We start from the raw sequence: 26,499 nt of genomic DNA on the forward strand, positions 1-26,499 counted from the left end.
ATTTATCCAGCTCTTCCAGCCACATCCTTGGAATCTCACCCCAAAACCTCATCTCAGGGATTTTTTTGGGGGAAAAGGACCCAAAGGGTTCTCCTGGGAGCCAGGGGAGGGGTGTGAGATGTGGTTTTAAGCAGAGAAAGATGAAATGGGAATGCAGGAATAGCTGGGAATGCTGGAGGAAGAAGAGCGGGAAGTTCAAGGTGCACCGAAGTGATAATTGGGATTTTTGAAGTGTTAATTGGGATTTCTGGAAGGATTTTGGGATTCAGCCTCGAGTGATCATCAGGGAAATTCTTCTCTTTATCCCTCTTTATTCTTCCCTTTATTCCCCCTCATTCTTCCCTTTATTCCTCCTTATTCTTCCCTTTATTTCCCCCAGGAGAAATTTCTGGGGGCATCTCCAGGGTCAGGAGAAATTTCTGGGGACATTTCCAGGGTCAGGAGAAATTTCTGGGGACATTTCCACTCTCCAAAGTTCGGGGAAGGTCCTGGGGGTGTCTCCAGAATCAGGAAAAATCCTGGGGACATCTCCACCCAGGATCAGGAGGAATTTCTGGGGACATTTCCAGGGTCAGGGGAAATTCCTGGGGACATCTCCAGGGTCAGGGGAAATTCCTGGGGACATCTCCAGGGTCAGGGAAGATCCTGGGGACACCACCAGGAGATGTCCCATGGCCACCACATCTCCAGCCCCGCAGAGCCAGCTCCAAACCTGAGAAATCAGGAAGCTGAGGCTTCTCCAGGTAGGATTTCCTGGCTCTGGGCGCTGGGAAATCCCAAAATCCCTGTGGAGGACCAGTCCAGCAGTGGGCAGAGTGACCTGGAGGGGTCTGGGAAGTGCCACCGTGTCCAGCCTTGGGGATGCTGCTGTTCCCTCCTCCTCCTCTCCCTCAGAAATTATGGAATGGCCAGAATGCCCAGGGCAGGAGCAGATCCTCTCCAAATCCCATTTTTCCTTTGATATCCCAAAGGAACATCCCAGGAGCTGCTTTAGGAAATGCAATTAAAACCCTCTCAGCCCCGCTCAGATCTCGCCTCCCTTTCATGTTCCCTCTCCAAGAGGCTGGAGCGGCTTTTAATTCCAGCAAATCCAGGGAAAACCAGGAAAAGGGACAAACCCATCAGCAGGGATGGGGTTGGGTGGTTTCAAATCCCGAGTTTTGCTCCTCTCACTGTCCCATCCTTCTCCCTCCCAGCCCCATTCCGATTTTCCAGCCGTTGGAAATCTCTCGGCCGTGCCCAGGTGGGCATTGCCCAATCCCAGAAAATCCGGGATCAGCCAGGCTGGAATTATCCCGAGGGTTTAATGAGGCTCAAAGTGGAGCTGAAAGGGGTTTGTGGTGGGGGAGGGAGGATTTGGGGGGTCCTGGAGATGGAGGGAACTGGGATGGGATTCGGGGCAGCACCAAAACCTCGGGAGCAGCTCCTGGAAGTTCCGAGCTCTCAGAATCGCCCTAAAGAGGGAATTTTGGTGGTGGGGATAAGAACATTCCCCTTGGCACGAGGTTCATTCCATACTGGGATGGGGGAGCTGGGAAAATGGGAATGTTGCTGTGTTCAGTCCCAAATATCCGGGTTTGGGTTCACCAGGGCTGGAGAAAAACGTGAATCCCTGGAGAGCACCTTGGGAAGCAGGAAAATGGGAATTTTTGCCCCAAAAGTTGTCCCCGGGCTCGGAGCCGGCACCGGGGCACCTCTTCCTCCTTGCCTTCCCTACTCCCAGCCGTTTAATCAGGAAAATGGGAATTGCATATTAATGAGATGCTAATGAAGCTGTGGATGGGATCGGGCGAATCCTCATTTAAAGCTACAAAGCGGAGCTTTGTTTTTAAGGCGGGTTTATCGCTGCTGGGCCTGCCTGATTAGTCCTAATCTCCCGCTGCCCTCCCTTGGGAAATTCCCGCTTTAATTCTCTGGGAAGTCTCTCCCGAAGTTCCTGCACCACTTTCCAGGGAAATCCCAATTATCCCAACAAAGATTTCTCTCACCACTTCCTCCTTCCCCCATCTATTCCCGAATTTCTGCTGGAGCCGGGATACGCAGCCAGGCCTCCTCTGGATTTTTAATTTTATTTTCAGTGAAATTCCTTCTTTTCCCTGGCTGGGGTTGGCTCTATCCCAGCTGGAAAATCCCAGGATGAGCGATGAGGGTGCGGGAGGTTGGGAAATGCAGATCCCTGTGTCCCACTCCCCAATTCCTCTGGAATTTTCTTGCTGTGAACGGGAGCCGCCACCACCGCAGAGCCGAAAACCTCCAAAAAATTCTGGAATATCAGTGGGATAGTCAGAAATTCCTGGCTGGGAATTCTCAGTGGTGGGGATGTCTCTGCTCTGCTTTATCCCAGGGTTAGGAACAAAAGGAAGCTGCATCTGGGAACAAAACGCCGTCACCCGCTGGGGACACGGGGACAGGCCCAGGCTGGCACTCGGGCACGGGGAGGGCACAGAGTGGGCAGTGTCCGGTGCCACGGCCCCATTGTTCCCCAGGGAAAAGGCAGGGAAAGAAGGGAAGGACGGAGAAAGTTGGAATTACGGATCAGGGCCGTGGAGGCTCGGTGTTTCTGCGGGATGGAGGGGTTGGGATAAGGAAGGGGAGGACAGGGAGAGGGAAAAAGGGATTTTTTGGGGTATGGGGGGCTCAGGGTGTCCTCAGGATGTGGAAAATCTTAGGGGGAAAAGGGGAATTTTGGGATGTGAGGAGCTTGGGGTGTGCTTCCTGGGATGTGGAAAATCTTAGAGGGAAATGAGGATTTTTGGAATGTGGGAATCTCAGGGTGTCCTTCCTAGGATGTGGAAAATCCTAAAGGGAAATGGGGATTTTTTGGAGGTGTGGGGGGCTCAGGAAGCCCTCAGGATGTGGAAAATCTTAGAGGGAAATGGGGAATTTTGGGATGTGGGGAGCTCAGGGTGTCCTTCCTGGGATGTGGAAAATCTTAGGGGGAAACGGGGATTTTTTGGGATGTGGGGAGCTCAGGAAGCCCTCAGGATGTGGAAAATCTTAGGGGGAAACGGGGAATTTTGGGATGTGGGAATCTCAGGGTGTCCTTCCTGGGATGTGGAAAATCCTAAAGGGAAATGGGGATTTTTTTGGGATGTGGGGATCTCAGAGCGTCCTTCCTGGAATGTGGAAAATCTTCGAGTTTGGGATAGAGAGGGGGAGAAGCTCAACCTGAGCTTTGGAGGGGGGAAAGGCGGGAGAGGGAAAGGGAGGTGTCTCCCTGTCCTTGGAATACGTGTGAGGAGACGGCCGAGATTTCCTGTAAATGTGTGGATTTGAGACATTTTTTGGAATAAAGAGAGGGAAAAACTGGAACTGAACTTTGGAGGGGAAAGCTGGGCCTGATGGGGGAGAGGGAAAAGGGAGCGGATCCCCATCCTTGGAATAACCTGTGGCAAGGTGGAGATTTCATGGATTTGAGACTTTTTTTGGGGAATAAAGAGAGGGAAAACTGTGCTGGACACGGGAGAGGGAAAGGGAGGTGACTCCCTGCCCTTGGAGCAGGAGGAGGAGGAGGTGGAATAAATCAAATCCTTGGAGATTGTGGGATGGGGTCATTCCGGAGCAGCGGGAATCGCAAGGGAGAAGGTTTGGAGCTCCCTGCAGCCTCCAGGAATTCAGAGGGAAGTGGGATTTTTGGGATGGGGGGAATTCCAGAGCAGCTGGGGTGCCCCTCATGGAGCAGTGGGAAGCACAGGCAGGAGGTTTGGGAATTTGGAGCTGGAGGAGCAGAATTCCCTCGGGAATGGGACAATTCCAGGACTGCTTAAAGCCAGGCTTTGCCTGCTCTGTTTTCCCAGAGGCTCTGGAAAGCCAGAGGAGCAGGAAAGGGGATGGGAGCAGGGCTGGGATCACCAAGGATTCCTCCAGGAAGATTTTCCTCCTCATTAAGCTCAACAACAACAACAACAAAAAGGAATTTTCCCCTTTTTAATAATAAATCAGGAGCGTTTTCCCAACGGGAACACCGAGCCTTTTCCCACCAGCTTCCAGAGGGTCTGCTCCGAGCTCTCCCTCATTCCTCATGAATAATTTTCTGGATTGCTCCCCTTTCCTGCATGGATTGGTGTTGCCATGGCCACCAGTGAGGGATGAGGTCCTGAGGGATGCGGGAGAGCGGCAGGAAAAGGGTTGGGAAAATGGGGAAATCCCAAAAAGGGGTCTGGCATCCTGCAGATCATCCCGCTCCGAGGTTTTTGTGGGATTCCCTGAGATCCTAAAGGGGTTTTGTGCCTGGATTTTGTGGGATTCATCCCTCCCATATGGAAATTCTGGTTTTTCCACGCTCTGAGCACTCGTTCCGTCTTCAGCTTGGAAAAAGGGAGAGAAATTCTTCCCAAATCCACGTGAGGGAGATTCCCAATTTTCCTCACCTCAGCCAGGGCGGGACAGACTCCACATTCCCAGATTATCCTGGGAAAGGCAGGGAAAAACTTGGGATTATTTTTTGGGACTGGTTGTGCCTGGATCCTGTGCCTGAGTTGTGCCAGAGGTGGGATCCTTCCTCCTCTCCTGAATTTTTCATGGAAAACCTTCTCAGTATTTTACCAAAGTTGGATTCCACCTCCAATTCCGACGTGCAGAATTCAAGGAATTTGCTGTTCCAACCCTCAATCCCAACCTTTTCTCTTTGTTTCCCTCAGCTCTGGGGTTTTAATGGATTTTCACGCTTTTCCTATTGAATATTCCCAGCAGGAAACTTTGGTGGATGGGAGATGAGGTGGGAGGAGTTAAATATTGAAATTTCCCTTTCCTTTGTTTTTCCCCTCGACTTTAAACTCCGCGATTTTCCTGCGGATTTTCCCTCCCGCTCCCAGTGGTGTCAGCAAGGGCAGATTTATGTTTCCAAGGATTTACAGGACACGAATTCCACCTTTTCCAGGGATTTTGGAAAGTTTTGACAGATAAAAAATCCTCACTTCATTCATCCCTGGCTCGATCCATCCTTTGACGTTTTCCAAGGAAACCCTGAATTCCAACCCGGCTTTTTAATTCCCCCAAATCCCTTTTATTTTTATGGAATTTTTAACCACGGCATCCCTGGGCTCCCTCCTGAGCTGGGTTTGTGCCAACTTCATTATCCCAGAGCCAAAAGCTTCTCCCAATTAATTTATTCCCATTCCGGAGGCAGCTCCGGTGGCAGATGGAGAGGTGGTGACACCAGGACTCGGTGATTGAGTGACAAAGGGTGACAATTCCGTGGAGAGCGACGGGAAAAGTTGTGAGAAAAAGCAGGGAATGGTGAGAAAAAAGCAGGGAATGGTGGGAAATAACAGAGAAGGGTGTTGCCCGCCTTGGGGAATGAATTAATTCGGAATTTCATCGCATTCCTGTGGAAAATGCCCTCCAGGGCTGTCACAATTCCTGGGAAAAGAATTGGGAATGGGATCACCAAACCCTGCCAGGAATGGTGGGACACACCTGGAGCATCAGCTTTGGGTCACCAGGTGGGTTTTTGGGAAAGAACTTCATGGAAGTGTCCAAGGCTGGGTCGGTTCCTGCTGGGATCAGTCGGTTCCTGCTGGGATCAGTCGGTTCCCACTGGGATAAATCAGTTCCCACTGAGATCAGTCAATTCCCACTGGGATCAGTCAATTCTCACTGGGAATCCCATTGAGATCACTCAGTTCCCACTGGGATCACTCAGTTCCTACTGGGAATCCCACTGGGATCTCTCAGTTCCCACTGGGATCTCCCAGTTCCCACTGGGATCAGTCAGTTCCCACTGGGAATCCCATAGGGATCACTCAGTTCCCACTGGGATCTCTTGGTTCCCACTGGAATCACTCAGTTCCCACTGGGAATCCCACTGGGATCTCTTGGTTCCCACTGAGATCACTCAGTTCCCACTGGGATCACTCGGTTCCCACTGGGATCACTCGGTTCCCATTGGGATCTCTCAGTTCCCACTGGGATCTCTGTTCCCACTGGGATCTCTCTGTTCCCACTGGGATCAGTCAATTCCCACTGGGAATCCCACTGGGATCTTTCAGTTCCAGCTGGGATCACTCAGTTCCCACTGGGATCTCTCAGTTCCCACTGGGATCTTTCAGTTCCAGCTGGGATCTCTCAGTTCCCACTGGGATCACTTGGTTCCCACTGGGATCTCTCAGTTCCCACTGGGATCTCCCGGTTCCCACTGGGATCTCCCGGTTCCCACTGGGATCAGCCATGCCTGATGCCCTTGGCCGGACGGAGAGTCCGGTCTGGGATCCAAGGATGGGATCAGGATCTGCTGTTCCTGTGTCTGAGGGTTCCTCTCACACAGGAGAGGATCCCCAAGTGTCCCAACTTCCCCGAGCGGATTTTCCCATGGGAACAGACATCCCTGGCACGGACGAGCTGCGGGTCGTGTCCAGCAGGGAAGGGAATTCCAGCCAAACCCTCTCCCAGCTCCGTGTGATCGGAGAAACGCCGAGTTTCCCTCTCTCTGAGTGCTGCATCCATCATTTCATTCACAAAACCTTGGAACATCCCGAGTGGGAAGGGACTCCCAGGAACCCCAAAATTCCCACAGCTCATCCAAACATTCCCATCCTTGGAGAGGCTCAGGCTGCTCCAAGCCCGGGCGCAGAATCCGGCAGCAGGAGCGGAGGTGGGAGCTGGGAAGCTTTTCCAGAGGCTCCGGATCCATCCCAGGGCTGTTTTCCCACCTGATTAACCCTTGGCTGATCCCAGGGCCAGATGCCACCAGGGTGGGGTGGCCTGGGGACACTCTGGGGACAAGCACGGCCGGTGTCCCCCCATGCCACCAGCTCCGTGGGTTTTCTGGGAGCAGCGTGGGATGGATGGCCCTGGAAAGGAGGTGACAGTGGCACAGTGTCACCTCCACCTGTCCTGAGCTGCCAGGGGGGGTTGGGATGGGATTTGCTGGGATGGGATTTGCTGGGATGGGATTTGCTGGGATGGGATTTGCTGCTCCATCAGGAACGGGACAAGGGGACCGGAGTGTCCCTGAGTGACCACCCCACAGATTCTTTGGGATTTTCTGTTGGGATTCCTGGAAAAACGGTGCTGGAGAAGCCCCAGTGCCCCCCCAGTCTTTTTTACAGTTTATGGGTTCTGTTTACTTATGGGGGAATTTTTTAAAGAGGAGTTGTTTGAAGGTAAAACAACAGGTTTTTATTATTTATTTCTTAAACCACGACACCAACCCAAGGGGATTTTCTGCTGGTGGCAAAGCTGCTCCGTGCTCCTCAATCAGCTTTAATGAAGCAATAAACGGAGCTGCCGGAATGTTCCCCGGGAACAGCAATTCCCAAAGTTTTACTGTTCCTCCTGCAGCCATAAATTGGGATAAACTGGGATAAAAATCCAACTGCTGCTGGGAGCGTCCTGCTGGTCCTAACGAGCTGATTAAATCAAACCCCTCACTGTTTAATTTTGTTGAATTCCAAGCCCAGATTCCCTTTGCTTCCCGTTTTCCTGCTCTGGAGCTGAGGGTGTTTTCCAGGAGCAGGGGTGTAGGGCAGGGATTTTTCCCATTGTTATCTGAAAAAAATCTCATTTTTAGAAATGGGAATAAATGAATTCCAGCCCATCCTCAGAGTGTGCACACAGTGATCCCAGGGGATGTTCCAGGTGCTGCTGTTTGTAGGGATTTTGGGAATTCTGACAATGAGGTGACGTTGAGCCAGATCCCCTGCAGGGGTATCCGTGTCCTGGGTGGTGCTGGAGCGGGATCTCCTGGGAATTTCTGCAGGAAGAGGAGCTGTTCCCATGGATTGTTATTTCAGATCCTGCAGGGAGAAAAGGGAGAATTCCACAGAATTCTGAGGAGCAGAGCAGGGCTCAGCCTGTCCTGCTGGTGAGGGACCAACCCCAACCCCCCCTTCCCCTCTCCGTGCCTCCCTTTGGGATGTAGGGAATAGGCTGATGGATTTTTCCTGCTTTTTGGGCTGTGTCAGATCTTTTCTATGCTGGAAAAAATACTGATTTTTGGGAAAAGCTTCTCCCCTGCCGTTCCCCTGACTCCAGCACGCCCAGCTCAGAATGTCCCCGATCCCTGTGGCAGCTCCAGCCCCTCTGTGACAGGAGAATTCCCCGTTCCCGGCGGGAGCAGCTGGGACAATGCGGGGCTGTGTTCTCCAGGAGCCACCTACACGCGCAGGAATTGTTCCCGTGGATTGTTCCCAGGGATTGTTCCCTCTGCCCACATCTGCTCCGGACAAAGGGGAGCCTGGAGGAGCCTGGAGGAGCCTGGAGGAGCCTGGCATTTTCCAGGGGATGAATTCCCTGTGTGGTTTTCCCTGCTCCCGGCCAGTGCTGCTCTGTGCGATCCTGCGTATCGTCCTGGATCATCCAGCCCGGGCATTCCCGCAGGATTCTGCCCATGGGTTCAGGCCAGAGATTCCATGTGGCTTTTGCAGCTCAGGAATTGTCTGGAACTTCGTTTCTTCCTGATATTCCTGGATTTTTGCAGCCCCACTGAAGTGGGGCCTAGAGGGATTTGTAGGGAGAAACTGCCCTTAGATCCCTGGAAGTGCCCAATGCCCAGCTGGAGGAATCTGGGATAGAGGAAGACACCCCTGCACTTGGGATGAGCTTTAAATTCCCTTCCCAACCCAAACCATTCCAGGATTCCGTGATTTCCCCTCAGAGCTTGGGCTCAGCCCTTTTCTATTCCCATATTTACAAATATCCCCCAGGAATCTGTGCCAGGAACTTCCTCCTTCCCTCTCAGCTATCCCGCACCCCCAAATCCAAGGAAAACAAGAAATTCCTCACTTTTCAGCCCCAAACTCTTCCTATTTGGATGCTTTTTAACCCCCACTGCCTCCTTCCTCTAAAATAATCCTGTTTGAAATGGATTTAGAGCTTTTGTTGTCCATTTGGGATCTGCATTTGTTACCGGAGGGATAAAAAGTGTCAGGGTGGAAAATCCTGGGAGATGGGATGGGATCTTGTCTCTGCAGGGTGAGAAATGACACAGGCTCACCAGGAGGCTGGTTTGGACAGCATAACATAACTTTTCTTCAGATTCCCCCTTTTTTTTGTACATACAGATAGACCTGATTGCTCAATTAATCAATTTCACCCAATTGGCTAATTAACAAAGCACCTTTTTTGTTATAAACAATATTTGAGAAAAACAGGAAAGGAGAGAGTAGGAAAAACAACACCTGGGGGATGTTTATAATAACAAACTGTTGTTATTTATCTCCAACTCCCTGAAGTCTCACCAGCTGATTCCAGGAAAACTTGTCCGGTTTTCTCACTCTCTGGCCAGGCTGTCACACCCACAGGGCAGCGAGGGGAACATCTGGATCCTGGCTGGGGATGGGAAAAATCCCAATCCTAGAATTCTGGCATGATTTTTGGTAAAACAGCTCCAGACCCTGAGCTCATCCCGATGCCCTGGGGGATTGGATATTCCCCAGTAATTTTTACACATTAAAATACAATTATTATTAATTTTTTCGACAGAAAATCCACATTTTTGTTTGATCCCACGGGCTCCATTTGGATCTCACTGCTCCCAGGAATTTTCTCTTTGTCCCTGGGCACTGGCTCTAGGACTGGAGCCCAAACAACCCCATAAATCCTTCCAGCAAGACAATCCTGGCCTCAGGAGAGCTGTTCCCACGTGTTCCCCAAATCCTGGCCACCATTCCTGGCCCCATTCCCACCATTTTTTGGGCGGAAACGCTGCGTTCCCCAAGTTTCCAAAGGGAAAACCGAGCCAGGATTGGCTCAGCGATGTGACTGGGGTTGTTTTTTTTTCCAGCTGAGGATCCCTCTGCACGTGCCACCACCCCAGGGGACACCCCAAAGTCACCCCAAGGGACATCCCAAGGTCCTGAGGCCACACAGAGGAGCTCCAAGATGATCCTGAGGAGAGCCCGGGTCACCTGTGCCGGAATTGCCTTCGCCCTCTGCCTCCAGCACCTCGTCAGCGCCATCGAGGTTCCCCTGGACCGTAAGTTTGGGATTTATCCTCTCCAGTTCCTTCCCAAAAATTCCTCGCTGGGGTGGGGAGGAGGTGGGATGAAAGTGGGAACATCCCAGGTGGATTTTCTCCTCCACAGCTGAGTTTGCTCCTCTGCGTTTGGATTTTCTCCTCCACATTTGGGTTTTCTTCTCCAAATTTGGGGTTTCTCCCCCACAGTTGGGTTTTCTCCTTGACAATTGAATTTTCTCCTCCACGTTTGGATTTTCTCCTCCACATTTGGGTTTTCTTCTCCAAATCTGGGTTTTCTCCCCCACAGTTGGGTTTTCTCCTTGACAATTGAATTTTCTCCTCCACGTTTGGATTTTCTCCACCACATTTGGGTTTTCTTCTCCAAAATTGGGTTTTTTCCTCCACAGCGGGGCTTTCCTCTCTGCAGTTGGTTTTTCTCCTCCGCAATTAGGTTTTCTCCTCCACATTTGGAAGGAAAAGGGGTTTTTGTATAGGATTTCCAAGTGAAAACTGGTTTTGTTTTCTGGCTCTGCTGGGAGCAGGGTTAGAACAGGTTGAATTAACCTCCTGTCTTTTTCCCTCTACGCTTTCCCTTTGGGAATAACAGCAAATATCCAGAGTGAATGTAAGTGTTCCCTTCCCCAAAACTGCATGAGGGGTCCCTGAGCAGTGGCTGGTGGTGGTGGTGGCACAAGGGGGATGTGGCACCTTCTGAGCCACTTTTCCTGCATGTCCACATTGGGAAGGGCATGGAAAAGCTGGAGCAGCTTGGGAAGAGCTCCCAGCTCTCTGTGCTGTTCCCAGAGCAGGGGCCAGGCTGTGTTTGCCATGGAAAAGTTGTTCCTGGAGGGTTTGGGTTTGGAGAAGGGCAGGAATCCCCTCCTGGCACCTGTTCCAGGCTCAGCCTCACATCCTGATGGGTTGGGAACATCCCTGGATCTCAGAGGTTGAAGAAACAGGAGATGGGATCTGCAGTTCAGAGATCAGGGTCGGGTCCTGTCACAGCCATGGGATTCCTGTGTCCCCTTTTCCATCCCTGCCCTCCTAAATTCCAGGTCTGTGCTCCTTTGGGCTCATCCTGGGGGGTTGGAATCTCTTCCTTGCACCTGGAATTTCTCAGGATCCCTGACCCAGCCCCTTCTGAGCTGCAGATCCAGGATGAATTCCCACTGGATTCGCCCTGTGGGAACAGGAGGTTGGAACTGGGACATTCCTGAAGGAGACCAATATACAGAGAGGGAATTGAGGATTTTTGGTCCCTAAAGGGAGTCCAGGCTCTGTGATCCTCCAAGAGATGATGAATTCAGGGAATTCACAGGAATTTCCTCAGGATTCAACCTCCAAATCACACACCCAGCTGGGGGAAGTAGCTGAGATCCCAGCAGGAATTTCTGTGGGATGGCGCTGAGGGTTCCTGACGGATTTCCCGTTCCTCGCAGTGCCGCAGCCCCCCACCATCACCAAGCAATCCATCAAGGATTACATCGTGGATCCCAGGGATAACATCTTCATCGAATGCGAAGCCAAAGGCAACCCCGTTCCCATGTGAGTGCATTCCCAGCCCTCATCCCACCATCCCTCCCCGCTCCGGAGCCTCTCCCTGCACAGGCAGGGACCTCCTTGGGGACATGGCTCCAAACCCAGCTGTTCCTTGCCATTCCAGCTTTTCCTGGACGCGGAATGGGAAGTTCTTCAACGTGGCCAAGGATCCCAAGGTGTCCATGAGGAGGAGATCAGGGACTTTGGTCATCGATTTCCACAGCGGGGGCCGGCCCGACGACTACGAGGGCGAGTACCAGTGCTTCGCCCGGAACGACTACGGGACGGCGCTTTCCAGCAAAATCCACCTCCAGGTTTCCAGTGAGTGATCCCAGGAAAACAGAGCAGGGCCACGGGAGGGCTGGGGGGGAATATCCAGAGCTCAAACAGCTCCAGGTGTGTCCTGGTGTGTCCTGGAGATGGGGAAGGAATGGGGTTGTGGTTGGGAATTGTTCAGGGTGGATGGGATGGATTTGAAGGGATGGAATTGAGGATATGAATTTAAGGGTATGGATTTCAGGGATGGATTTGAGGGCGTGGAAATCCAGGATATGAATTTAAGGGTATGGATTTCAGGGATGGATTTGAGGGCGTGGAATTGAGGATATGAATTTAAGGGTACGGATTTCAGGGATGGATTTGAGGGCATGGAATTGAGGAAATGAATTTGAGGATACAGATTTCAGGGATGGATTTGATGGATGAATTTAAAGGGATGGATTTCAGAGTATTGAGTTGAGGATATGAATTTAAGGGTATGGATTTGAGGGATGGATTTGAGGGATGGATTTGAGGGCATGGAGTTGAGGATATGAATTTAAGGGTATGGATTTCAGGGATGGATTTGAGGGTGTGGAAATCCAGGATATGAATTTAAGGGTATGGATTTCAGGGATGGATTTGAGGGATGGATTTGAGGGTATGGAGTTGAGGATATGAATTTAAGGGTACAGATTTCAGGGATGGATTTGAGGGCGTGGAGTTGAGGATATGAATTTAAGGGTATGGATTTCAGGGATGGATTTGAGGGCGTGGAATTGAGGATATGAATTTAAGGGTATGGATTTGGGGGATGGATTTCAGGGCATGGAGTTGAGGATATGAATTTAAGGGTATGGATTTCAGGGATGGATTTGATGGATGAATTTAAAGGGATGGATTTCGGGGTATGGAATTGAACACGGACCTGAGGACATGGATTTAAGGGGATGGAATTGTGGGGATGGAATTGAGGATATGAATTCAAGGGTGCAGATTCCAGGGATGGATTTGAAGGATGGATTTGGGGGGCATGGATTCAGGGGATGAATTCCAGGGAATTTCACACACGCCCAGATGAATTTTGCTCTGAAACCAGGCCGGATCCAGCCGGAATCACTCCTGAGGAATCCTTCCCTTCTTTCCTCACTTTCCTCTGCTTCCCATGGCAGAATCTCCGCTGTGGCCCAAGGAAAAGGTGGATGTGATCGAGGTGGATGAGGGGGCCCCGCTAAGCCTGCAGTGCAATCCCCCACCCGGCCTCCCCGAGCCCGTCATCTTCTGGATGAGCAGCTGTGAGTCAGGAGCGCCTTTCCCACCTGGAATTCCGGGAATGGCGTCTCCATCACCTGTGAGACTTAAAATAACCACGGGTGGGGTTGTTGCTGGTAGTTTGGGGTTGGTTCTGTCAGCCTGGGGTTGTTCCTGTTAGTTTAGGGTTGTTCCTGATAGTTTAAGGTTGTTTCTGCTAGTTTAGGGTCATTTCTATTAGTTTAGGGTAATTTCTATTAGTTTAGGGCAGTTTCTGCTATTTTAGAGCTGGTCCTGATAGTTTAGGCTCATTTCTGCTTGATTAGGGTTGTTTCTGCTAGTTTAGGATTGTGGCTGCTAGCTCAGGGTCATTGCTGGTAGTTTAGGGTAATTACTGCTAATTTAGGGCACTTTCTGTTAATTTAGGGTAGTTTTTAATAGTTTAGGGTTGTTATTGGTAGTTTGGTTTTTTCCTGCTTACTTAGGACACTTTCTGCTAGGTTAGGCTCATTGCTGGTAGTTTAAGGTAATTACTGCTAATTAAGGGCACTTTCTGCTAATTTAGGGTCATGACTGTAATTTAGGGTTTTTTTTTTTGCTAACTTAGGGTCATAACCACCAATTTAGGGCACTTCCTGCTAATTTAGGGCAGTTTCTCTTGGCTTAGAGCCCTTCCTCCTACTTCGGGCTCACCACCCCTACTCCCCACCTCACGCACCCTGCCCCTCATCCCTCCGCCATTCCCGTTCTCTGTAAATCCCACCTGGCCCCAAATTCCCGCCTGGCCCCGAATTCCTGCCTGGCCCCGAATTCCCGCCTGGCCCCGAATTCCTGCCTGGCCCCGAATTCCCGCCTGGCCCTGAATTCCCACCTGGCCCTGAATTCCCACCTGGCCCCAAATTCCTGCCTGGCCCTGAATTCCTGCCTGGCCCCGAATTCCCGCCTGGCCCTGAATTCCCGCCTGGCCCTGAATTCCTGCCTGGCCCCAAATTCCTGCCTGGCCCCGAATTTCCGCCTGGCCCTGAATTCCCGCCTGGCCCTGAATTCCCACCTGGCCCTGAATTCCTGCCTGGCCCCGAATTCCCACCTGGCCCCAAATTCCCGCCTGGCCCTGAATTCCCGCCTGGCCCCGAATTCCCACCTGGCCCCAAATTCCCACCTGGCCCCGAATTCCCTCCTGGTCCCGAATTCCCACCTGGCCCCGAATTCCCGCCTGGCCCCGAATTCCCGCCTGGCCCTGAATTCCCTCCTGGCCCCAAATTCTTGCCTGGCCCCAAATTCTGGCCTGGCCTTGAATTCCCGCCTGACCCTGAATTCCCACCTGGCCCTGAATTCCCGCCTGGCCCCGAATTCTCACCTGACCCCGAATTCCTGCCTGGCCCCGAATTCCCGCCTGGCCCTGAATTCCCGCCTCTCTCCCGCAGCCATGGAGCCGATCCCGCAGGACAAGCGCGTGTCCCAGGGCCACAACGGGGACCTTTACTTCTCCAACGTGCTGGCGCAGGACGCGCTGACCGACTACAGCTGCAACGCCCGCTTCCACTTCACCCACACCATCCAGCAGAAGAACCCCTACACCCTCAAGGTCAAAACCAGTAAGTGGCTCACTGTGGGACCAGTTCGGGCTCCTTTCCAAAGGGTTTTCCAGTCAGGAATTCAGTAAGGGGAGAGCGGCTCCCGTGGTTTGGTTTGGGCGGGGTAAGGAGGGGTTTGGGTGGTTTTGGGGTGGGTGGGTGGGGAGGGGTTGGAGCTTCCTGGTTTTAGGGTTCCAGAGGTGTTTTGGTGTAGGAATTTCCAATTCCGTGTGTTTGGGGTACAACCGGGAGCGTTTTGCAGGTGGGGCGTTCCCACCATCTCCAGGGAAATGCAAGAATTGCCAATTCTGTGCATTTTGGGTAAAACAGGGAATGTTTTGACAGAGATGTGGCATTCCCACTGTCTCCAGGGAAGTGTAAAATATCCAGAGGTAGCTTGAAGCAAAAAAATCACCAAATCCCAATGTTGGGATAAAATGGGGAGTGTCTCAGCACAGTTGGGACATTCCCACCGCCTCCAGGAAAATGAGGGAATCACAAATTCCATGTGTTTGGGGTAAACTGGAGAGTGTTTCACAAATGGGGCATTCCCACATTCCCACCATGTCCAGGGAAATGGGATCTTTGGTGCAGGAATCGCCAATTTCGTGGTTTGGGATAAAACAGGGAGTGTTTCAGCATTCCTGTCATCTCCAGGGAAATGCAGGGATCACCAGTTCTGTGTGTTTGGGATAAATTGCAGTTTTGACACATCTGGAGTACTCCTACTGTCTCCATGGAAATGTAAAATATCCGAAGGTGATTCGGGGCAGGGATAAACTGTGTTTGGGATAAACTGGAGAACGTCTCTGTATCATCAGGGAAATTCATCTCCAGGGAAGTGTAAAATACCCAGAGGTAACTTGGAGCAGGAATCTCCAATTCCGCCTCTTTGGGATAAAACCGGGGATGTTTCCACGTTCCCACCGTGTTCAGGGAAATGTAAAATGTCCAGGGATGTTTTGGGGATGTGGAGTTGGCCGTGGCTTGCTCCAGGGGATTGGAGGTGGAGAAATGAGTGTGGAATGTGGCTGTGGATATTCCTGTGCTCCCAGAAGTGCCTCCAGGAATGTGGGAGCCTCTGGAATCTGGTGGGACACTCAGGATGGGCGTCCCCAGGTGTCCCCACGGAGCACCGACAAGGGGACACCAAGGGCTCTCTCCAGAGCCTTTCTTTGGCTCCAGGAATGAGATTTCCTCCAGGAATGAGATTTCCTGAAGGAAAAGGAATTCCTGGTGTGCTGGGGTAACTCTGGAAGAGGGAATGGGGGCAGTTTGAGGGACACGAGGACCCTGAGCTGTCACAGGGGCTCGAGGTGACAAAATCCTCCATGAACGCCAACCATCAGTGGGCAGGAGCTCCCACCCATTCCCAGCATTCCCAGGAAGATCCAACTGGGAGGTGCTGGTGGTTTTTTGGGAGGTGCTGGTGGTTTTTTGGGAAGCACCAGGCGCTCCTGAATGCTGGTGGGAGGAATTTAATTTGATTTCCCGGCAGCTTGAATGAGCAGGAATGTGATGAAAGGGACCTGGGAGTGCCGAGTTTTCCACCTCGGTGTAGCAGCTCCTCCTCGGTGTAAAGCTGGAGTAGGGAATCAGGGATTGAAATAATTCCAATGGGTTTTTTCCAAGTGCTGGGAATGTGGGCAGCTCGTTCATTCCGGATATAATTTGTAAATTCTGGATATTATTTGTCAGCTCTAAATATTTTTCTGTTTGCAGAGCTGGGCAAAGAAAATCCAGGTGTTTATTTTTGGGAAAAATCCCGGCAAACAAAGATCTGTGGGGTTTGGAGCCTCCAAGGGCTCCACCCTGATGATTTATCCAGCTCTGGAAGTGACCTGGATGAAATCCTGGTGGATTTTCACTGATTTTAGCTCCCCTCAGGTGTCCCCACATCCCTTTGCTCCCAGACCTTGGAAAATCAAATCCTTCTCTTCCAGTTTTCCTTGGGACACAGCTGTTTTAGGATCCGAGGCAAATTCCACCCCAGGAGCCTCCCAGATTCCTTAAAAATTTTGGAACTGAGGCTTTAATTTCTCATACAAAAAATTCTTTATCCATAAATTATTGGAAGGGGATGAGGTCGAATTTATCCCAAATGCTTGGATCATCTCAGACTCAATCCCTGAGTTTGGCTCCTTCAAAGTCTTTCCCAGCCCCTGAAAAATCATGGAATGGTATGCAGGAGGAAAATGGGAATGTTGCAGGGAGGGATCACCTTCAAGGGATTTTACAGCAGGTTGTGATTATTATTATTATTATTATTATTATTATTATTATTATTATTATTATTATTATTATTATGTTACAGAAGTTTGTGCTTTGAAAACCCAATAATAATAATAATAATAATAATAATAATAATAATAATAATAATAATAATAATAATAATAATAATAATAATAATAATAATAGTAATATAATTATTATTATTTCATCTCCTCCTTGTCTTCCTACATCATTGTCCAGCTGTGTCCATCCCATGGGAAAAAGCAGCTGGAATATGGAATTTTTGCAGTCAAAAAACAGAGGGAAAAAAAAATTAAGCATTTCCCCCTCCAAATTGCTCAGATTTTTGGGATTTCCCAAAGATTCCAAAGAGTAAAGCATTCCAAGGAAATATTTGCTCTACAATTCCCACACTTTTAGCTCTTCCCACCCCTTGGAGAGGGAAATCAGCCCCTTTTCCTGCTGTTCCTCCTGTGTTTGTCCTGGAAGGTGCCGCGCTCCGAGTGCTTTTGGATCCCTGCTCCTTCCCATCCTTGCTGATTTCTGGGAATTCTTGTGTTCCCTGCCCTGTCCTGTCCTTGCTGGTTTTTGGGAATTCCCCATGTCTCCATCCTGCTTTTTGGGATATCCCCCATCCTGTCCTATCCTTGGTCTTTTTTTTGGAATGTCCCCATGTCCCTCACCCTGGCTGTTTTTTGGGATGTCACCGCGTCCCCTACCCTGTCCCGTCTTGCTGGTTTTTGGGATGTCCCCATGTCCCCATCCTGGCTGTTTTTTGGGAATTCCCCGTGTTCCCATCCTGTCAGTTTTTTGGGATATCCCAGTGTTCCCCACCCTGTCCCAGCCTGGCTGTTTTTTGGGATGTCCCCGTCTCCCCATCCTGGCTGGTTTTGGGATATTCCAGTGTTCCCCACCCTGTCCCATCCTCTCAGTTTTTGGGATGTCCCCATGTCCCCATCCTGGCTGGTTTTTGGGATGTCCCCGTGCCCCCACCCTGGCTGTTTTTTGGGATGTCCCTGTCTCCCCACCTTGGCTGTTTTTTGGGATGTCCCAGTCTCCCCATCCTGGCTGTTTTTTGGGAATTCCCTGTGTCCCCATCCTGTCAGTTTTTTGGGATATCCCAGTGTTCCCCACCTTGCCCCATCCTGGCTCTTTTTTGGGATGTCCCCGTGTCCCCATCCTGCCTGTTTTTTGGGATATCCCAGTGTTCCCCACCCTAGCTGTTTTTTGGGATGTCCCAGTGTTCCCCACCCTGTCAGTTTTTTTGGATGTCCCAGTGTTCCCCACCCTGTCCCACCCTGGCTGGTTTTTGGGAATTCCCCGTCTCCCCACCCTGTCTGTTTTTTGGGAATTCCCCGTCTCCCCATCCTGGCTGTTTTTTGGGATATTCCAGTGTTCCCCACCCTGTCCCACCCTGTCTGTTTTTTGGGAATTCCCCGTCTCCCCACCCTGGCTGTTTTTTGGGAATTCCCTGTCTCCCCACCCTGGCTGTTTTTTTGGGATGTCCCCGTGTCCCCACCCTGGCTGTTTTTTTGGGATGTCCCCGTGTCCCCAGCCTGGCTGTTTTTTTTGGGAATTCCCCGTTTCCCCACCCTGGCTGTTTTTTGGGAATTCCCGCCTCCCCTTCCCGCGCTGTCCCCGCCTCCCCGGCGCTGCTCACGGTCTTTTGTTCAATTGCAGAGAAGTCCCATAACGAAACGTCTTTAGGAAATTCCCCCGCCATGTACCGCGGTGAGTCCACGCTGGCTTTGGGAGTCCCGGCTTAACCCAGTCCCGCCTAACCCCACTGACCCCATCCCCTGCCCGTGTCCTTTTTTGTGTCACCATGTCCCCGTCGTGGCCTCAGCTTTGCCAAAATTTGTGGGCATAAATCCATCCAAGCGGCCACAAAACCCCACAGAGTTCCCCATTTCTGCTGAGCAGGGTTTAAGTGAGTTAAGCCCAGCTTGGGAGGTTTGGGGTTTATAGGGTCTGCCCCACCCTGTGGCTGAGCTGAGTTTTGTCCCTCTTGTCCTGAGCAAAGCTCAGGATTTAAACGTCAGATCTTCATCCCTCTTTTCCATGTCTCCAGAAGAACATTTCCAGCAGGAGCATTCCTGGGATTTCCAGCTGAACTCAGGCGGGGATAAAAAGAGGGAAGAAAAAGAGGAATATTTGGGTTTTCCTGAAATCTGGGTGATTCCTGTGCAGAGAGGTTGGACATGGGCTGGATGCTTCCACAGGATCCTGCCCTTTGCTGGGACTGGAAATACCCTCTGGATTCTGTGCCTGTTGGGAGAACCCCATCCCAAAATCCCAAATTTGGGCAGGGAATTCCCTCTGGATCCTGCCCCTTCTGGAGGAAGCTCATCCCAAAATCCTAAATGATGCTTCAGGCACAAAAAAATCCAGGATGGCTGTCCTGGGAATGGGTTGGAATTGTCAGGGATGTGTTGGGATAATGAGGTCAGCCATGAGGGATTTTGGGGAGCAGGAGATGGGGCAGGTTTGGGAATCCTGGGAATGTCACCACCTCTCCAAAGCCACCACAGATTCCAACTGCTCCCAGATCCGGAGCTGTGCCAGACAGGATTCCCTTCCTTCCTGCTGCTTTTGGGGCCGGGGTCGTGCGGGGTGAGCTCTGGGAATGTCCCTTTCTGTCCCCACCGTGTCCTGGAGTGAAATCCCTGCGGAGCCGGAGCTTCCTCGGAGCCCAGGGCACAATTCCCATCCCTTGGGGACTTTTGGGGACAAGGAGGGCATTGCCAGCTGGGAGAGCTGGAGAAGAGGGGACATGCCAGGGCACAGCCGAGGGAATTGGGATGCTGGCATGGGGAGCAGGAGGGTTTGGAGGGAGCTGAGGAGCTGGGAAAGGCTCAGCAGTGGAATTGGCCTGGGAGGAAACGCTGGCATGGGCTGGACAGTCTGGGAATACCCGGAAAAATGGTTGGGAAAAGGGATCGGCAGCAAAATCAGCTCTGGTGGGAGAGGCATCAACCACCTGGAAAGGAGGGGACAAGAGATGGGAGAAGGACAAAGAGAATTCCAGTGGAGAGTTTTCCTGGACTCCTGGATATCTTTGTTCAGGGAAAAGGGATCGTGAGTGTTACTCCATCAGGAAAATGGGATTTTCTCTGCACAATCCCATTCTGTCCCTCATTTCACGGGTGCATGGGAGAAACTTCCTGCTCTTTGTGTTGCAACATTCCCTGGAAAACTTCCTGGCTCCAGAGGATTCAGATCCCCCTCTCCCACCCCTGTGCAGGCCTGGACTCCAACCCAGGCCCTAATTAACTCAATAATTAATGAGCTGGGGGTAACAATTCTTCCCCTCAGTCCTTTTCCTTGTGGCTGCCCCAGCATTCCTCCCTGGAATGACCAGGCTGGGAATTCTGGAGTTTTGGGATGTGGACAGGGATGTGAATCCCAAGGATTGGGGGGGATTTGGGGCTCTTGGCCGTTCTTCCTTGGGGTGCTGATCCCCAGGATCCCGGCTCAGGTCCAGAGGCAGCTGGAAAAGGGGTCTGGGAGGCTGGGAATCCCATTCCCAGGATGTTCCTGAGCTTGGGAATGGGGGATCTGCTGGTGGGGATGTGGAGCATGGGAGATTTGTGGGACACTTGTCCCAAATTTCTCTCCAGGGCCAGGATAACCCCAGGAAGTGTCACCCACCCCTTGTCCCCAGGGCTCGGAGTGATGATTCCCAGAATTCCGTGGGCAATTATCAGGGAAAAGCAATCCAAAAGGATAAACAGAATATTTCATTAGCAGAATTTCCCCGTGGTTTTGGTTTTTTTTCCCCCTTTTAATGGAATTAAAACCCTGTTTTGTCCCTTTTCCTCTCCTTTTTTGGCAAACCTGAGGCTGTTTGAGCCTGGCTGTGCCGGGACTGAGCAGCTGGGATGTGTTGGGATGAGCACATCCTTGGAAAACAGAGCTGAGGGAGGAACTTTAGGTGGAAAGGGGCAGTTGGGAGCTCTGGGATGGGAGTCAGATGTTTCTGGGATGATCCCAGTTCACAGCAAAACTTGGGAGCAGAGTCAATTTTTAAGCTGAAATAAACAGCCCCTGGAATTTGTTTCTCCCACTTGGATCCATCCAGAGGGATGAGGGAAACCTTGACACTTCCAGCTGGAACTTCTGCGTGCTCAGAGCCTCTGGTTCTGAGGGAATTTCTGCTGTTAGAAACAGCAAAATATTTATGATTTATTAATTCTATTTATTATTTATTAACTATTATTTATTAATGGTGCTGTGCTGAGGCAAAAATCAATTTTTTTTCCATGCTGTCCTTAGGTTCATTAAAGCCAGGAGGGTACTAATTAGTCTCCCTGATTTTTAATTGCCATCGTTAATACAGGCTTGTAAAATCCAGCTTGCTCTGCTGTGCGTTTCCAGTTATCCCACAGGAACTGGAGTGGGAATAAATCCTGATCAAAGCCAATCTTGGCTGATAAAACAATTAATTCCCATTTTCTGATTTGGCGGGAGAAGCTCCCGGTTGTGGCAGAGGTTTGGGAGCTCTGCCCTGGGATGGGTCGAGCTGGTTTCACCAGGAATGAGACAAAACCGGGAGCAGGGATGCAGAGAGACCTGGAGAAGTCAGATTTTCGGGATAAACTTGGGATTTTCCTGCCCTTGTAATCCATTAATCCATAACTGACTAACTGGGGGCGCGCGCGGAGCCCGCGGGAGCGGCGGGATGCGGGCGTGGAGCCAATTCCAAACATTCCATGGATGAATCCTGGCCTTGGGTTTTCCTTCCCTAAGGTGGGGAATTCCAGGAAGAGCCCCCATCCTCACTCCCCCTCCTCCTTCCCCTGCCGCAGCTCTGGAAGTTTCCCCAAATTCCCAAAATCCTCCCACTCACTGAGCCAAGGAAATTTTGGTCTTTCCCCATGGATCACTCCAGGATTTTTTGTGTCCCTGTTCTGATCCCATCCCATCCCTTTCCTAATCCCATAACTTCCATTCCTGCTACTGCTGCTTTCCCACCTATCTCATCCTGTTTTGTCCTCACTGATCCAGATCTAGGTCAATCATTCCACTCCTTAATGGAATATTTTCCATGAATAATTAATTTATTCCCCCTGCACAGCGGCCTTCACTCTGTGTGGATCCGTAGGGAATTGTCTCGTGTCTTCCCTTTGTTTTTTTCCCATTAAACTTCCCTGTCCAGCCCTAAATGGGTCATTTTGGTGGCTGAGCTGTCCCTTTCCAAGGGGAATCATCCTTCCAGGCCTCCAGGAAAGCTGGAAAACCTCCTTGGTGCTGCTGGGAATGCTCTGCATCCTGGAGAATTCTGTGGAAAAGCAGCTCCGGGTCTGAATAAACCCTTTCCGTGCCCATTTTTCCTCCTGTCCTTCATTCTATGTTACATCTATCGATATTTCCCAATTCCATCTGATTCCAGCCCATTTTCCAGAGGCAGGGAGGGCAGGAAAAGCAGGAACTGATGGAATGGGGACCATCCCCAGCACTCAGTCCCCTCTGCTGCTCCTTCTCTCCCCTGCCTGCCAAACTTCCTCTCTCTCCCCTTGTTTTTTTCAATCCCAAATTCATCTGGGGCCTTCCTTCCCTTTCCAGGCACATTCCTGGGTGAGTTCAGAATCCCGGGATAGCCGGGGAGGCGACGCCTTCCGTGAATTCCTGGAGACTTTTAAAAGACCCGTGTTCTGTTTTCTTTGTGTTTCTTTTGGTTTCGTTTTTTTTGTTTTGTTTTGTTTTTCCTTCTCTCCCACTGATTCCAGCCCGAGGGATCTCGGAAACCACTCCCAGCTTCATGTATCCCTACGGAACTTCCAGCAGCCAGATGGTGCTCCGAGGGGTGGATCTCCTGCTGGAGTGCATCGCCTCCGGAGTGTATGTACCCCACAGAGGGCAATTCCCAGCCATTCCCGGTGGGATCAGTGCAAGGAATCACCCCTGGATTGGGAAAAAGGGATCATTCTCTCCTTTTCGGCTCCTAACAACACTCCCATAACCTGCTCCATGAGCAAATGGAAATGCTGAGGTTTCCAGGTGTCTTCAAATCCTGGTCCAAGGATAATTCCCCACTGGTTTGTCCAAAAATTTGGGGATTTCCTGTGAGCTCCTCACCACACTGTGGGGGAGGATATTTGTGTCCCCCAGGAGTGTCCTGGGCTCGTGGTCCAGCCCACACCATCAGACCATGGGCTTTGAGGTCCCTTCCACCCCAAACCATTCCAGAATTCCATGATCCTGCATTCCCAGGAGGAGAACACTGTTTCTGACCTGCTGGGAATGCTCAGGGCTGCGGTTTAGGGGCGGTGATGGGAAGGAGGGCGATGGGAATAAGGGTGCCCACCACTTAGATCAGACCTTCCCCCTGGGTTTTGGTGGTTCCCAGGATGGGAATTTCACTGTCATTTAGGAATCACAGCTCTTTACTGGGGAGTCATTCCCTGGCCTTTGGAAAAGCTCTGATCTGCTCCCCTCTCCTCAGACCAGCGCCGGACATCATGTGGTACAAGAAAGGCGGGGAGCTCCCGGTGGGTAAAACCAAGCTGGAGAACTTCAACAAGGCCCTGCGCATCTCCAACGTGTCCGAGGAGGACTCCGGGGAATATTTCTGCCTGGCCTCCAACAAGATGGGCAGCATCCGCCACACGATCTCGGTGAGAGTGAAGGGTACGTCACCTTTACCTTCCCTCTTTGGGTCCTGGCCACCTGGAGCTGCGAGGGGACATCCATGGGATGCTGGGAGGGACAGTGGGGCCATTCCCTGTGTTCTTCAGGGAATCATGGAACGGGTTGGGTTGGAAGGACTTCAGGGATCGCCCAGTTCTGGGACACATTCCACGATCCCATGTTGCTCCAAGCCCCATCCAACCCGGCCTTGGACGCTGCCAGGGATGGAGCAGCCACGGCGTGTCTGGGAATTCCATCCCAGCCCCTCCCCACCCTCCCAAGGAATTATTCCATCCCAATATCCCATCTGAATTTTCCCTTTTCTGAATTAAATCTTGTCCAATTGGCCCCAAAAGCAGGAGGGGATGGGAAGCCTCTGGTAGAAGTGGTTGTGGGTTTGTGGAGCATGGAAGAGGGAAAGGGGTCTCTCCCACTCGGCTTTTCCATCGCCTTCCTCCCCCAGGGAGGGTTGGAGGGGGGAATTTGGGGGTGGTGCCTCTGTCCCTGTGTCACCGGGGCGGGGCTGTTTTCCAGCTGCTCCCTACTGGCTGGATGAGCCGGAGAACCTGATCCTGGCCCCCGGCGAGGACGGCAGGCTCGTGTGCCGGGCCAACGGCAACCCCAAGCCGTCCATCCAGTGGCTGGTGAACGGAGAGCCCATCGAATGTGAGTGTGGGAGAGTCTGGGCCTCCTTCTCCAAAATCCCTGCCAAAATCCCTGCCAAAATCCCAGCCAAGGTTATCCTGGCTGACCATGAGCCAGAGTGGCTTCCTCCTCCAAAATCCCTGACAAAATCCCACCAAAATCCCGGCCAAGGGCCTCATGGCTGAGCATGAGCCACAGTTGCCTCCTTCTCCAAAATCTCAGCCAAAATCCCACCAAAATCCCGGCTAAGGGCCTCATGGCTGAGCACGAGCCAGAGTTACCCCCTTCTCCAAAATCTCAGCCAAAATCCCACCAAGGATCTCATGGCTGAGCACGAACCAGAGTTGCTTCCTTCTCCAAAATCTCAGCCAAAATTTCACCAGTGATCTCATGGCTGAGCACGAACCAGAGTTGCCTCCTTCTCCAAAATCCCAGCCCAAATCCCAGCCCAAATCCCAGCCCAAGTCCCAGTCAAGGATCTCCTGGCTGAGCACAGGCCAGAGCTGCTGGTGGGGTCCAACACCCACGTGAACCCCACTTCTCTGGGATGGGCCCAGTTCACCCAGTGGCTCCCAGTTGTGTCTGCGGAGCTCACACACCATCACCGGCTTTGAACTGGGCTGAGCTGGGAGGTCACACCATGAGATTATGGGGTGGATTTTTCGTTTGGACCCCAATTGAAGGAGCTGTCCTTGTTTTGAAGCGTCTCCCCCCAACCCAAGCCGGGAGGTGGCCGGGGACACCATCGTGTTCCGGGACACGCAGATCGGCAGCAGCGCCGTGTACCAGTGCAACGCGTCCAACGAGCACGGCTACCTGCTGGCCAACGCCTTCGTCAGCGTGCTGGGTGAGTCTGAGGGAATGGCAGCACCCACAACTCAAATTTCCATGGAATCTGAGGCTGGAAAGGACCTCAAAGCTCAGCTCAAAGCTCATCTTAAAAGGGCGGATGTGGATCTTAGTGCCGAGGTGGTGTTGGGCCATGGGTTGGATTTGATGATGTTAAAGGTCTTTTCCAACCTTGCTGGAAAACTTTTCTGACCTTTTTCCAACCTGTTGGTTCTGGGATTCATCTCAAATTCCACCCACTTGGAAGGGCGGGGCGTGGAACCTGCCACTGTCCTAGGTTGCTCCAAGCCCTGTCCTACCTGGCCTTGGACACTTCCAGGAATCCAGGGGCAGCCACAGCTTCTCTGGGAATTCCATCCCAGCTCCTCCTCACCCTCCCAGCCAGGAATTTCTTCCCAATACCCCACCTAAACTCTCCCATTCTAGTTTAAAATCATTCCCTGTGTCCCATTACCATATTCCCATGTAAAAGTCACTCCCTGGATTTCCAAGCCCCCTTTTCCCTGCCCAAGTTTTCCATGAGTTTTCCCCTTTGCTGTTCTGAGGGAATGCACAAAGGCACTCAGGCTTTGGAGCAGGAATCCGTTGCCATGGATTCAAACCTGGCAAAGGCTGGGCAAATCCAGGGATACAAGTCGCAAAACGAGGCTGGAAGGAGAGGGAAGGTGAGGTGGGCAGGAGTGGAGAACCTCTACTGGGTTTTGAAAGTGCCAGTGAGAAAAGTGAACCAAAAAAAAACAGGGAAAAGGCTGGAAAAGAGCAGCAGAATCCATTTTTCCTCCTTCTCCATGGCTGGAATTTTGGTGGTTGGCAGATGTTCCCCCCCGGATCCTGGGCCCCCGGAACCAGCTGATCAGGGTGATCCAGAACAACCGGACGCGCCTGGATTGTCCCTTTTTTGGGTCCCCCATCCCCACCCTGCGCTGGTAAGAGCGAGATCCCGTCCCACCCCATCCTGAGGGGTGGGAAAGGGGGGGTTCCTCCTTTTCCTTCCCTTCCAACAGCACTTTGTGGTGTTGGGAGGTTTAAGAACGGCCAGGGGAACACGCTGGATGGAGGGAACTACAAAGCCCACGAGAACGGGAGCTTGGAGATGTTCATGGCTCGGAAGGAGGACCAGGGAATCTACACCTGTGTGGCCACCAACATCCTGGGGAAAGCTGAGGCCCAGGTCCGCCTGGAGGTCAAAGGTAGGGGCATGGGAGTGCCAAAATCTTGGATCTGGAATTTGCAGGAGGAATAGTTGAGGCTAAAATGTTGGGTTTTCTGGAAGTTGCATCAGGAATAACCCTTGAGGTGAAGGGAGGTTGGTTGTGGCTGATCTGATCTTCCAGCAGGTCGGGGCTGGGAGCCTTGAACTGGGGGAGATTCCATTTTGATATTGGGAAAAGCCAGGGCTGGGGATGGTGGAAGGGTTTGGGTTGGGTGTCAGGCTGGGAGAAGCCACCGGCAACGCCAACACTGACCCCAAGTGTTCCTCTGGGTTAGCTGGGGACAACAAAACATTTTTGGAATTGTTTTTACCCCACTCAGCAAATCCGGCTGCTGACTCCAAAAAATGGAGCTCTTGTAAAGGCTCAGCACGAATTAATGACTCGTTAAATTAATTTATTGCTTCAAAGC

General features: G+C 51.6%; 1 protein-coding gene across 1 annotated transcript in view; it reads left to right on the forward strand.

Moving 5' to 3' along the window:
- The window catches only part of NFASC (neurofascin), an 80,213-nt gene that overhangs the window by 9,378 nt on the left and 44,336 nt on the right, over positions 1-26,499 (forward strand). Inside the window, exons 2-13 of the mRNA XM_084220449.1 lie at positions 9,725-9,916; positions 11,338-11,443; positions 11,562-11,758; positions 12,868-12,990; positions 14,371-14,541; positions 18,433-18,483; positions 22,482-22,593; positions 23,198-23,382; positions 23,917-24,048; positions 24,731-24,874; positions 25,691-25,802; positions 25,900-26,066. Of these exons, the coding sequence (XP_084076575.1) occupies positions 9,823-9,916; positions 11,338-11,443; positions 11,562-11,758; positions 12,868-12,990; positions 14,371-14,541; positions 18,433-18,483; positions 22,482-22,593; positions 23,198-23,382; positions 23,917-24,048; positions 24,731-24,874; positions 25,691-25,802; positions 25,900-26,066 (1,594 nt within the window). The 5' untranslated portion in view covers positions 9,725-9,822. The remainder of the gene's footprint in view (positions 1-9,724; positions 9,917-11,337; positions 11,444-11,561; positions 11,759-12,867; positions 12,991-14,370; positions 14,542-18,432; positions 18,484-22,481; positions 22,594-23,197; positions 23,383-23,916; positions 24,049-24,730; positions 24,875-25,690; positions 25,803-25,899; positions 26,067-26,499) is intronic.

Source organism: Fringilla coelebs, assembly GCF_963513975.1.
Source record: "Fringilla coelebs genome assembly, chromosome: 23".
In the NCBI taxonomy this organism is placed as follows: Eukaryota; Metazoa; Chordata; class Aves; order Passeriformes; family Fringillidae; genus Fringilla; species Fringilla coelebs.